The 13,634-nt window shown below is 37.7% G+C and overlaps 1 protein-coding gene across 3 annotated transcripts in view; it reads right to left on the bottom strand.

Annotated features, from left to right (window-relative positions):
- Window positions 1-13,634, bottom strand: part of Kynu (kynureninase) — a 125,939-nt gene that overhangs the window by 92,454 nt on the left and 19,851 nt on the right. For all 3 annotated transcript variants that reach the window (XM_034495975.2, XM_076928699.1, XM_076928698.1), the window contains exon 3: window positions 5,466-5,586. In XM_034495975.2, the coding sequence (XP_034351866.1) occupies window positions 5,466-5,586 (121 nt within the window). The remainder of the gene's footprint in view (window positions 1-5,465; window positions 5,587-13,634) is intronic.

Raw genomic sequence — 13,634 nt, 5'->3', positions numbered from 1 at the left:
TTCTATTTCAAAATATTAGAATTATATAATTTCATTTGACAGAGCACATATATTAAATTAAAATATAATTTTACCTGTTAAGATCAACTTTAGAAACCTCATGAGTGAATATCAAGTGGGAAAATAACAATAGTAAGTATTTAAAAAAAACCAGAGAGGTAAAAGCTAATAGTAAATTGAGGGGGTGCAATTGCAATTTTCTTTCTTAAGTAAATGGAAATTGTCTAAGAAACACTTTGTATGACCAGAGCCTAGATATAGTTCTTCAGAAGTAGCAAGTTAAAATGGAAGTCATCAATGTGGCTGTATTTAAAGAAGTAGCATTAAAACCAGTGGTTTAAAATCTTCCTAATGCTGCAACCCTCTAACACAGTTCCTCAAGTTATGGTGACCTTCAACCTTAAAATTATTTTTGTTGTTACTTCATAACAGGAATTTTGTTACTGTTATGAACTGTAATGTAAATCTGTGTTTTCCAATGGCCTTAGGCAAACCCTGAGAGGGTTGTTAGACTCCTGAACTACAAGTTGAGAAACACTGGTTTCTCATAGTGATTTAAGTCATGTGGGCAGAGACTTGAATAGGACAGTCTTATAAAACGTGATTGAGGTGCTTGTACTATCCATCACTTGTGACGTGGCAAGAAGCAGCAATTGGGAAACAGAGAGCAGCCTTCAGCTGGCATCAAGTCTTCTCAGACCTTAATTTTGGAGAATTGTGAAAAAAAATGCATTTCTATTATTTATAAGTTCTTCAGTATCTGGTGTTTTGTTATTTTAGGAATTTCATAAAATCCAGCACTAAAACCCTGTGTTTTTATCATTGATTTATCGTTAGTATTAAGTAATCAAACATTATGTTCATAAAGTATAAAATTAGTTTCCATCAGAAGTTATGCTGTAGATAAATAGGCAGAATGTACAAAGAAAAGAATTATACATTTTCTACCTCGACATTCATAGGCCTAAGTGATATCTCACTTTGACAAAGGATATTGATACTTTGAATGCTACTGTTAAGATTGTAATTTTTAATATTGTCTTTACCAATGAGACAACAAATTTTAATTTATGTTAGGCTATTTATTAAATTTAAAGCTTTCATAGCAAAAAAATAAATAAATACAAAAATAAAAAAACTATCAGCCATCAGAACAGGGGGCATAATGTATGGGAAAAGATATTTACTTGTCCTTGTTCCTCTATTTGGCTTTGTCTTAGTTAGAGGTCAGGAATCCCAGAGGAGTTCTAGTTCCTGGTCTGAGTTTTGCTTGTCTCTCTTTGGTTAAATGAGCACCCTTGCCTGGAAGCTGTTGGGAAGACTTCACTGAAACTGAGAGGACCCCATGGAAATGCTGAGCAGGGCACCCTCTCTCAAGCCTCATCCCACTTTCTACTGTAAGTTCTTTAAAAGCCCCCAGAAGTAGCAGCTGGGTGACGTACCTGCCTCTGCTATGTAGGATGCTAACCTACCTTGTACTATCAATTAACATGTATCTAAAAGTCACCCCTTATGTTTTACGAATGTCATTATTGAAATTTGTGAGCCACTGATTCAGCATAGGTTCTGTGTGACCATGAGTTTCTGACACTCTGATTTCTGAGTCAAAATCAACCTGGGGTGAGTGAGAAAGTGTACCCCTGTATTCAAAGCCCCCTTCATCATTTCTTACTATCTCAATACTATTTATGGGCATATTCTAATAAAGCATGTATAGAGACACTTGTATGCACCTTTATTGCTATTCTATAGAAAAGTAACTGTTGCTATCCAGAGCCAGCTTGGCAAACCTGCTCCAAACTCAGGAATGTTAAAACATAGGTAACATCTGTTGCCATGACAACCCTGCATACCTTCTTAGAGCCCACTCCTCACACTCACCTTCGAACAGCCTATGCCACAGCCTAGATAAAAGGCAAACCTTTCCTCACCTTCGACCCACTTTTCCCCTTGTCTTTCTCTCTCTCTTCTCTGTCCACATTCTTTCCTAATAAAACCTCTGCCATGTGGAACTGCTTTGGCCTGGTGTGGTCTATCAGGACTGAGCCGCCTTTCCAACACAACAGTAACTATGCAAGATTTCTATCGAGGGATGATGAAAATGTGGGACATGCATACAGGAGAATTTTATTAAGCTATAAAGAAAATTAAATTATGAAATTTTATAGTAAAGTGATGGATCTGGAAATCATTCTATCACATGAAATAATCCAAACTCCAAGTGATATGTATATTCTCTATCATTTGAGACCATAGAAATTGGACTCTGTAACATATAACAGATGTTTGGAAGATGGTACTAGAGTCCTGTGCATAAGATATGAAAGGTGAGATGGAACTACAGTAAATAGAATGGTACAAGCCAGGAATAGATCGGGGACCAAGTAGAGGGGAAGAGAACCAACACAAATAAACTTGGTATGAAAATACCACATTGAAGCGTATCACTTTATATTGCAATTTTTTAAAAAGGAAAAACATGATGTAGCTTATAGGTTTCTTTGATTGAGAATTTTCTATTGGTCACATGAGAGAGGTATAGACCTGGCTCGAGTATCAGCTTTGGAGCAAGAGTGAGTTTGAGGGACTCAGAGAGAGTAATATTGCATCTGTTAAAGCTTACCGCAATAATGGGAAGTCCCAGATCTGGGGTCAAATGGCAAAATGGGAGATTAATACGGAAACCAAAACAATGGTCAGAAATGTAACAGAAAGAACAAACAGCCTACCACAGTGTGCCACAGTTTAAATGAAATCATGTTTAAATGGAAACATGCACACAGAGCAAGTTTAAAAAAAGAAATGGACTAAACTTGACTTACGGGCTCCTGAAGGTAAGGCTGCCACAGACCCAAATTCAAAGGGACAAAGTCAGTTTTCTACTGTCCTTCCTGGAAGTTTCCAGCCAAGGATACTGCTAACTCCAGCACAGTTCTGAAAGATCCCACAGAGTCTCCTGTGTTTCTCTAGGAATCACTAAAGTTATCTCTCAAGTCCTGCCCTTTAGATAGCCACTCCATTAAGAAAAGGGTTTTTTTTGTTTGTTTGTTTGTTTTTTTTTTTTTGTTTTTTTTCCTGTCTGTTTGAACTTGCTTTCTCTCAACAATCTTTCTGCTGTCAAAAAGTTTGCAGGCCCTCTCATTATTCGGAGCTAAGTTGATAAGGAAAAAGAAAATCTTTCCAACAGAGTCTCATAGAGAAAAGGCTATGAGTGGAGTTTCAAATTAAATATTTTTGGGAGAAAAAAAAAAGGCAAATATAAACTGTTTTTGGATCAAAGATGTGCAGGCAAGGTGGGGCGGGAGAGGGAGGATGAGGACCTGAAGTCACTGCACATCTGAAACCCTGGGGCTATTTAGGAGCAACTGGGCCACAAGGTTGACTAGGTCTCCAGGGCTGAGGGGAGGGGAAGTAAAGAGATCAAAGCAAGAAGGGGAGCTCTTTGGCTTAGAAAAGGCATTTAATTCCGTTTTCATTGCCTTCAGTCTCAAAGCATAGTCCTGTGCGAATCATTTGTCTAATGAGCACTGGGAGGACTTAACTAAAACTCGGGCTTTGTCTCGACTCACAAAGTAAAACATGAAAGGGGAATGCAACAATAGCCAATGCTCTGGGAGACAGGCGCTTTCCCCCCCCCCCCCAAACCTAATTGTAACATCTCAACAATCATCAACCAGCCCTTGGTGGTTTGAGGTGTGATGCAGAATGAATGGAACAGCAGGGCAGCATCTTTTAAATACCTAGAGCATAAAAATGCAAAGCCAGGCTGCCTGAATGTTCATGGGGGAAAGACACTTTCAAAAGTGCAAAATCATCCAATTTAACTCTGCTCTCTAACATTAAGGACCGAAATGAATATCAACCATTTTTATTAACTGTGACCCTCATTTATTAAATACTAAAACCTACTAGTCCAAAATGCTTTCAAATGTGATGATGTGTATTTTGAAACTTACACATAAAAGCCACAGAGATGAAATTACAACATGCTTAATAAATTATATAAGCTTTCATCGTTCTCGCATTAATGTGAGAGCTCTCAGTCTTAACCATGAAAATTAAGAACTCTGCAGTGTTATCTAAGAGTCCTGGTAGCCGTCCTCCTGTAGGCAGTGTGAAGAAGGCATTAGCTGCCGGTATGAAGGAGCACGGAAGAGGAGGAAAGGTCATGAAACGGGAGATTTTATGAGTACCAAACGGCCTGCTCCAGAATTCGTATTTAATGTGGCTTCATCTTTCTGAAATGTTGTTTCCTGAACTTCAAGTGGACTCATTTCCATAATGATTTTTATTTTCATATGATTAGAGGTGGGGCTCTTTAAAATACTTGTGTTTACAATCCAGAAATAAGACAAGATATAAGAATAAGAAATAAGATTCAAATACTTAACAGATATATCTAATTTCAGTTTTATAAGTAATTACTGTAGAAAGAGAGAAGATACATAAAACCAGATTATTTACCTAAGAACATGAAAGTAATGAAAATAGATGTTTCTAAGTTGTCTGCTCAAGGGGAGAGTGTAGAGGGTCAAAAATGGGTATCCGAACTCAGAAATAATAAGTTCTAGGGTTTTTTTTTTTTTTTTTTTTTTTTTTTTTTGTAACTGATGGGATCATAATTCACAATGAGCAATTATGTTTGCTTAAAAACTAAAAGAAAAGACCTCAAAGGTTTAAAAATAATGACAATTAGTTAGGAACCTCAATTACCTTGAATTGATGGATATATATCATAAACAAACATCAAAATATCATACTCATCAATATATGTAGCTGTTATGTGTTAATGATAAGTTTTAAATGTTTAAAGAGATGGGCTTTTAATATATCGATATTAGGAGATAACGCACGGCAGAGAAGACTAGCTTACAGAAGATGAGCGGGAAGGGTGGGAAGAAGGGTTGGCCATTAGAAGACTACACATAAACACAGAGACAGGAGAGAGAAGGGTGCTCAGATAAGAATCTATATGTGGCAAACCTGGAAAGAGATGTCTTTTAACTGTCTACTCCTCAGGAGAAAACCGTAAGAGGTTAAAAATGCTCAGATCAAATGACACATACCACTCTGTACATCCACGATCATCTGTGTCACCACGCCTTTTATTATCTTAACAAGGCTGTATTCCATATTTTTGATGGCACTTTTGGCTTAGTCATGAATTCATCATTAAACACTCAAAATCATGAATTAACTTCTTTACTGATCATTAACCACGTGAGATAAAATGGCCACATTTAGATGTGGGAAAGGGGATTTCAGGCTTAAAAATGTTTTGCCATTTGGACTTATTCTGTTTGGAAATCATTTCATCCAAATATTATAATATTGATAATTACAGTAAATCATGTTTTCATCAGTCTTAATATGCTAGGGTGTAACTTACTCAAATCAGATGCCTTTTGTAATTTACAGAATTCTTCTGTCAGATGTAGAGTTACACCTTTTAATGTGGTACTTACATCTTGGCCCATTTATCCAGTTCTTCCTCCAGGTATGTCCTAACCAGTTTTGGTTGAAGGCCAAGGGAATTTCCCAGGAAATAGATAGCATTGTCATCTTCATTCACTAAAGATAGATCAACTGAAACAGAAAACAATATGAAAAAAAAAGTGCCTGTTAAATTGTTAAATTAATTAACATTCTTCCAGTTGACACTGCAAATCCAGCACAATTAACACAATTTACAAGACAAAGGGTAATAAATAACTTGCAGTTACTCCCACAGAAGAGTCCAGGCTCTGAACAGTAATTAACCTTTTGTATTTTACATGGAAACATAACTTAAACCCACAGAGGTGACATGGCGACCTCTCACAGTTATTGTGCTACAGGAAGAAATATAAATTAGTAACCACTTCCAATCATAAATAGTCACGGGGTATAGGAAGACTTAAAAGGTTTTTTTTATATATATATATATATATATATATATAGGAAATATGATAGCCTATCTAATTGTGTTAGTTTACCAGAATTTAGGCAAAGTACCTTCTGAATTAATTGGTGTCACAGCAATATTTAGAATTTAAATAATACTATTGAAGTTATGTATCTCATGATGTGCTTTTATACACACATGTAGAGTACAACAGAGGATAATCTCTACAACTTTTCCTTCTTCAGGTGCATCTGAAGATTGTTGTGTTCTTCATCTTAGCTCTTACTTAGCTTTGACTTCAGCAAATAAAACAATTTTCATGTTTAAAACCGTGAAGAAAAGAACACATTATTAATAATGGCTACAAAACACTAAATTTTCTCTTGATTTTAAGAGGGAAAGGGCCAAAATTCCTGATAACATGTCATCCGCATCAGTGAGTCTTTATGTATGCTGTTAAGTTTTAGAGAAGATTTAGAGCCTACCCAACCACTTCATTGGGTTCGACTTTTGCACCTTCTTGGAGCATCTTTTGAACCTGACACAACAAAACAGCTCTTAATGTTACTTAGACATTTAAGCTGGGGCTTGGTGGGTGAGTGGGGACAATTCAGAACACTGGATGTTACTGGCAGCTTTTCATCAACGTATATTGAGAAATATGAACACAAAGCAGAAAGAATGGAAATGTTAGAAAATGTTAGAAAAGCTTAGCATCCTCCCAGGAAAGAACAGACCAAAGATGGAGTCACAAGAAGTATTAAGAGATTAGCATCATTGAAAAAAAAAGGGACTAAAATGGACTGGAATAATAGGGAGATGCCTTGAAGACACCTGAGGAATGAGCAAAGCACAGTGAGGCCAGAAGAGTGAGCACATAAACTCATTTGGAAGACTTTTCCTTGAGAGAACACTGCTCACATTGGGTAGGCAAGGAAAGTGTTTTCCCAGGATTAGTTTTTCCAGGTATTCTGAAATAATTCTAGCCATGGTTTAAATGAGGTGGGGGTCGGGAGTCTCAAAGGGGAGCTACTGCTTCTGCTGGGGATGACTTTGGTAACATCCATGAGCTGCTAGTTTTGCATGCATAAAAAAATGTAAGAATTACAGTTATGTAGGCTTCCATCAGACTTGAAAGGAAAACCTAGGAGGCCAGGCAATGTATAAGAGAGCTGGGGTCTCTGTGGGAAGTCTTTGACAAGGCAACTTTTGAAGTTAAGGACACAATGGAGACCCTAGGAAGTTAGAGATACCAGAAAAGTAGAAAGTTTGCCAAGATAAGCTTTTTTTAGATCCTGCTGAGACAGATGCCAAGGGGAGTGGAGCTTGCAGGTGGTGCTGTCCATAGGGACCAGGCCACCCACACTCTTATGATTTTGTAATATGGCTCTACTTGTTCTAAACCCTGGATGTGAAATTACAGCCCTCTTGGAGGAGGGTTGAAGAGGAAAATCTAACTATGCAGTCCAATTGGGCTCAAAAATTCTAATTCTCCTGCTCCAACTTCCAACGTGCTATAATTATATATGTGCACAGCCCTGTCTCCCAAGAACTATGATTTTTTAAAATGTTTTTTTTCTGCTGAGTTTTGATCTTATGTTGGTCCATTCCTACTCTCTATACCACACAGCCTTTTCCCTTTCACAACAGAATATTCCCTTTGCACTGTTGTGTCTTAAAGGAACACAGCCTCCTTTTTCCCCTTTATCAGAGTTCATTGCTGAGAGTTTGCCTTTAATTTCAGGAGACTTTAGCTTTGAACTTTAGAACAATATTGCAACCGTGGATACTTTGCAAACTCTTAGAGACAGACTAAATGCATCCTGTCTTATGAGACGGACATGTACCTTGGAGGTCAGGGGTAGAATTTTAAGGTTTGTATAGGTTATGTCCAGGTACTCATGTGTTGATGCCATTGACCCCAGCTAGTGGTGCTATTTTTAGAAAGTTGTGGGAACATTAAAAACTGGATCTTAGTTTATGGAAGTAGAAACTGGGCCATGTTTGGAGGCTGCACAACTTTCCAGTTTCTCCCTTTCTCTTTGTCTGCTTCCTGGCACCATTAGGTCAGCACATTTATTTCTTCATGCTCTTGTTTCATGATGTTCTACCTCCTCATGGTCCAAAAAGATCACGTGGTTGACTGTGAACTGAAACCTTTTAAAATGTGACCCTAAAATGAATATTCACTTCTCGGCATCACCTTCCTCAGATATTTCGTTGCTGTGAGGAAAACTTTTAAGTTTTATAACTTCAGTCATTAAGATAGTATGTCCCCGTAGTGTATTTGGGGACTGGGTAGAAGATTGATGGGAGAAAGGGTGTGTTGTCACTGAAACTGATGACCTATGTGTTCAGGAGAAAAGTCAACAGGAAAGAAGAGTTTCTTACAGAATCAAGGAATTCAGAGGACTCTGGGAGGCTTCTCAAAGCTTGTAGACCCACAAGAGGAGGGAAAGGAAATTCCAAATGAAGGTGGCAAAATGATTATCAAGTCATGTGCTAGTGAATTTGATCCTGCTTTAAAAATAAAGTCCTATTTGTTCTTATAATTTGACTATAAGTATTCATATGAATCACTTTTGAACTGTACAAAATAAAATAACCTTCTTCCTCAAATTGAACTAACTTCCATCCTTCCTTGTTTTTGTCCTGGAAACCAAATCCAACCCCTTGTAGTAACTAGGCAAGCACTTTACTACCTAGCAATACTTGAATCATGAACTTCCATTTTTTAACTCTAATTTAGTTTGCAGTCTCCTTGTACAGAAAAAATCATAAATGAATTTCATTGTATTTTTATCACATTGTTGCCCTTTGAACAAATTTCATCAGTGAGTCATTTATTCGGCTGGATGATATTTCCTGCAGGTTCTACTCTTGTAATATTACAGTGTTCTATCTATCTATCTATCTATCTATCTATCTATCTATCTATCTATCTATCTATCTATCTATCTATTTCTAGGAAGCTTTATTTCCTTGGGGAAAGAGAGCATAAATTCAGAAATTTGAGGTGAGTTGAGACATGCATGAATTGATGAATGAATGTATCCATGTTTACACATAACTTACTGTACAAAACCTTTTAGGAACTCACTGTAAAGAACAGCATCTGTGAAGGATGTGGTATCAAGGGGTACTAACAAATACTTTTACTGGTATTCAAGGGGTCTTCAGATGGCTGCTATACAGGATTCCTCATGCACATTAGTTTTCATGGTCACATGTACCAAAGATAGTCTCCCTTTTCTGTCTTGTTCTAAACCTTTCTGTTTGTTATAGTACAGGCACTCTTTCCACATTAAATGAGCACTAAGGATGGTAGAGTCAACATAGCATTCCGAAGTTGATTTTGAATCATTTATGCATCCCCTAGATGTCTAGAGGCAATTCTGCATTTATCTAAGCTAGATGCCATTGGTTAGTACATTAGTTACTGGGTCTCAAGTCAGCTATGACAGATTGCTTCTCATCCTCAAGAACACTGTGTTAATAGTTACTGATGTTGCTGATGCTACTCTTGTCCCAATGGCTGCACTACTGGGACCCCATGAAGGAAGCTCACAGAGGGCAACCGATGCAATTGTAAGAGGATTTTATTGGTCCAGTGCATTGGAGGTGTTCATTCTTATATGTTCTTAACTTCTTTGTCTGTCAAGCATCTACAATATATTTCAGCTGGAAAACTTACATTAGTGTGATATAGCCTCTGGGGTCATTTATAATTTAACAATTCCAAGTTTAACCTCAGGAAAGTTCTTGTGTAGGAATGTCTCATAGATGAGGAGACTTAACAGGCAGAAGTTTATTGTCTCATGGTAGTGAAGAATAGAAGCCCAACATGAGATTTTTGACTGGGCTAATTCATTTGCAGGCTGTGAGCAAGAAAATCTTCTAAAAGTTCATTCTTGGGTGGTGTTTGTCTATCTTCCTGTGCAGTCTTAATTCTATCTCCTGTAAATCTGTATTCTGTTTTTCTTTTTACTAAAAGTACCATGTCATAAGAGATTAAAGATAACTTGATTAAACTTTAAAGGAACATTTATTACACATTAATTTTTACTTTAACATACATCTGAAGATCAGAGGACAACTTTCAGGAGTTAGTTTCTCCTTTTACCAAGAGATTGACTTATCCAGGGATTGGCCTCAAATCATCAGATATGATATTAAGTGACTCTAGCCCCTCAGCCATCTCACAGACCCTTAGCATGGGTCTTTATAGAAGATATTTCCACCATAGCACTCTGTACAAAGGTTTGATTCATGCAGAACTTGTTCAAGAACTGTTAAAGCACTCAAGAATTTCATCTTTCTCTACATAATTTCATTAAGCAAGACTTAAGACAAAAGTTTGAGTTCATTCTAGAAGTCTCCTTACTTAGTCATGGCTACAGTTTGGTTATTCAGTACAAGAGGTTTTGGAAATCCATTTTATTTCATCTGAGTAATAAACATTAATTAATAAAAATGGTAATCACTTTGGTTCTTATTTACTCCATCATTCACTGGATATTTTACTGAAGCACAAAATGACAATGACTTATTTGAAAGATATTATTTGGCTTTATTTATAATCTTAGCATCAAATAATGTTTCATTCTAGAATTTGTGTTCCAATGATCAAACCCTAGACCTGGCTTTCAGAAAAGAACTGAGAATTTAATACCAGCCTGAGGCTATGTGGGACTCTAGCTAAATAATAAACAAAAGAAACAAAACAAAAATGAAGACAACTAAGAAAACAAATAACAAACAAAATAATCAAAAGTTGATTTCACAGATAGAGAAAGAAGTAGAAGCAGACAGATAATTTCAAAATTACTTTTAATGTAAGACTGGGGCAAAATATTAGAAACTAATGGCTTAACAATGAATTTCTTCAAGTTATTTTTAAAGAATTAAATATTACTGGCTGCAGAAGATTAAGGCAACCCTTCTTTTTTTACAGGGAGTGAAGCTGCCTGTTGGCACTTTTAACTCTTATCTCTCATTTCTCTTGGTCTTTTAGATGGTCAGATAAACAGCTTTCTTTCACTTTGTTGATGCCAAAGTCCATCAAACTTAATTGTGGATAGATGAAATTGAATTTCAGTCTAGGTCCAGTAAAGGACCTTGTTTAAAGCAATGACCCATATACTTATTTAAGGATTCCAGATTTGATTGTATAACCAGAAAAGCTAGACAGAGAAAGACAAATACTACATGTTCTTTCTTATAGATGATGAAAAAAATCCAACTTGAGTGTCTAATAGTGATTGCTAAAGGTTGAGAAACATGGGAATAAGGTGTTTGGAGGCAAATTGGAAAGCAAGTACTAAAACCCAGTTAAACAGAAGGAGTAAACTCTGCTATCTCACTGCACAATGGGTGTGAGAAAAGTCTGCTAATTAAAACTGGAGTCCACCATGACTGGATAGCATCTGGGCTCAGTGCAATGTGTTAGACTCTTCTCATTAGCAAGTCTTCTCTGATCTTGTCTGGGAATTCAAAGCTCCCTACCTGAGGAATGTCACAGCCTGAGTTTGACTACATAGTCAATCTCCTTTCTCCCTTCACCTGAGTTTCCTGAAATGCATCCTATGCTAATAAGGCACTCTAGGTCCCTAAGTCTCCAGCCAATGACCTTTGCCCATCCTGGATGTGCCTATCCTCAGTCCCCCCAAAACTTTATAAGCCTTGAATCACACTAAGTAAAGTTGATCTGCCTACTGACTTGTGGGGTGGTGGGCTGTGAGAAGCAGCTGGGTGCTTGGTCGAGCACGAGCTTGGAAACCCCAGAACCTTATTGGAGGGCAGGAGTTCAGCTCTGCTCCCAGACCCTGGTTTTTTCATTTAGCTTCAGCCCTCCAACAAGCACTCCCACAGAGAGGTCTATGGCCAACAGTCAGGAGGAACAGGCTTCAGGACCCAGAGAGATTTACATATTAATAAGATACCTGAAGGTCAGAGGGTGGAGCCAATTAAGCATTCTTCCCCAGCCCCTCCCCCCTCCCTCCCTATTTAACTCAGGTCTGCCCTGGGTTTTGGGGGGTGCATCCAGATCCAACCACCATCCGCCATGACATTAAAGCCTGTAAAAACCCATGGACTTTCTCATGTCATTGGGGTTGTGCCATGAGGAACTGTGGAACCACAGCAGCCATGCCTAACTTCCCCGTGGAGGAACCCTCTCTGCGTTTCCAGCCAACTCCCAAATTGCTGGTCTGGTCAGTCTGGTGAGGTCATTCACTATGTGTGAGGGTTTCTGCACACACATCCTCCCTGGCTTCCCATCTCTGCTCCCACTACCAACATGGATTGTGTCAGCTGATGATTCATGAGAGTAGGGAGACCCGCAGATGGAGAGAATATAGATTATAATTGTTCAGCATTTTATGAAGAATTAGGAGAAAGGAGCTTGATGGCTTCAAACATAAAGCTCTGACAAGGAAGGATCAGTACATGCTGTATGCACATAGTAAAAATACAATAAAACTTCAGCGTCATATTGGATGTGAAGTCTTATGCTTGACATATGTTTTCTTAACACTGATGTTGCTTCTAATTCCCCCATTAGAGGGGAAAATAACAAATAACGATAGAAACAAAATCAAGCCCAGCCACAAAATACAGAAACCAAAGCAAACCTTACTTTGGCTCAGTGCATCTGTGTTAGTTCTTTCTCTTGTGAGGTAATTATTGTTAGTATTTTAGAAACTTTTCTCTACAAAGGACTAGACCCTTAGTTACTATTTCTTCAGCTGACATTTCACATCTGCAGCTACTATCTCTCACCTCTCGTGGCAAAGGACATATCTAGACCTTCTGTTGAGGTTATTGATCCGACAGGTAGATTTCCCAAGTGGGGCCCTTTGGAGTGACTTACAGTCTGCTAGGTTTTACTGGGTTAATTTAACTCAAAGGAAATGTACCCCTTGAGTCATCATAGGCATACTGATGAAGCTATTTTAAGTTGTAATTATTTTAATATCTGTACGTAGAGTTTTACGTCTTCTATATGTATGAATTTTCTACTATACTGCTTTCCTCTCACACAAAATGTGTACATTATATGTTTAGACCATTCACTTAGTAATATAATTTGTTCACACAAGCTTTTAGTTGAAACTACATTACATATCAGTTATCTGTATGTTATGATCTAAAGAGATATACAACTAATTTTTAAAACATGTAAGTATATTTAATTCTTTTATATAAAATGGCTCTAGAAATTCTGTAGTGATAAGCAATTCTTCATGTGCTTTCTTGGGTTTACTTTCTAGTCCAGCATAAAAAAAAAAAAATAAAAAATAAAGAAACAAAAAAACCCTGGAAAAAAATGCCAATGTGTAAGGGGAAGTTCTGATACTAACATCCTATTTCCCAGTTGGTTCTTGATTTGTCAGTAAGAAGGTCAGGGGTTAATTGCTGGGTAGAAGTACAGGTGGAATTTCTGGATCCCAGGAGAAAGAGGCAAACCCAGGGAAGTAGAGGGGCTTTTTCTGCCATGCTTTGGGGGAAGAAGAATGCAGCCACCATGTGAGGTCTTGGGGAGAGCTGTGGCCTGTGGCCTTCACTAACATCTAACATCGGGTAGCCAAGGATGTTAGGGGATAGGTGGGACTAGCTACTAAATTTAGGGCAGATGGAGAGACAGAGATCATAAATTGGTAAGGGTACACTTTTCCAGGCAGGAAATATCTGCCCCCCAGCAATTGTGCCAAGAAGGCAAATTGTAAAGGAAGTAACTGTGTGTCTGTGT

This window comes from Arvicanthis niloticus, chromosome 2 (genome assembly GCF_011762505.2).
Source record: "Arvicanthis niloticus isolate mArvNil1 chromosome 2, mArvNil1.pat.X, whole genome shotgun sequence".
In the NCBI taxonomy this organism is placed as follows: domain Eukaryota; kingdom Metazoa; phylum Chordata; class Mammalia; order Rodentia; family Muridae; genus Arvicanthis; species Arvicanthis niloticus.
The sequence above is the reverse complement of the archived record's forward strand: the minus strand, read 5'-3'. Positions and strand labels throughout refer to the sequence as shown.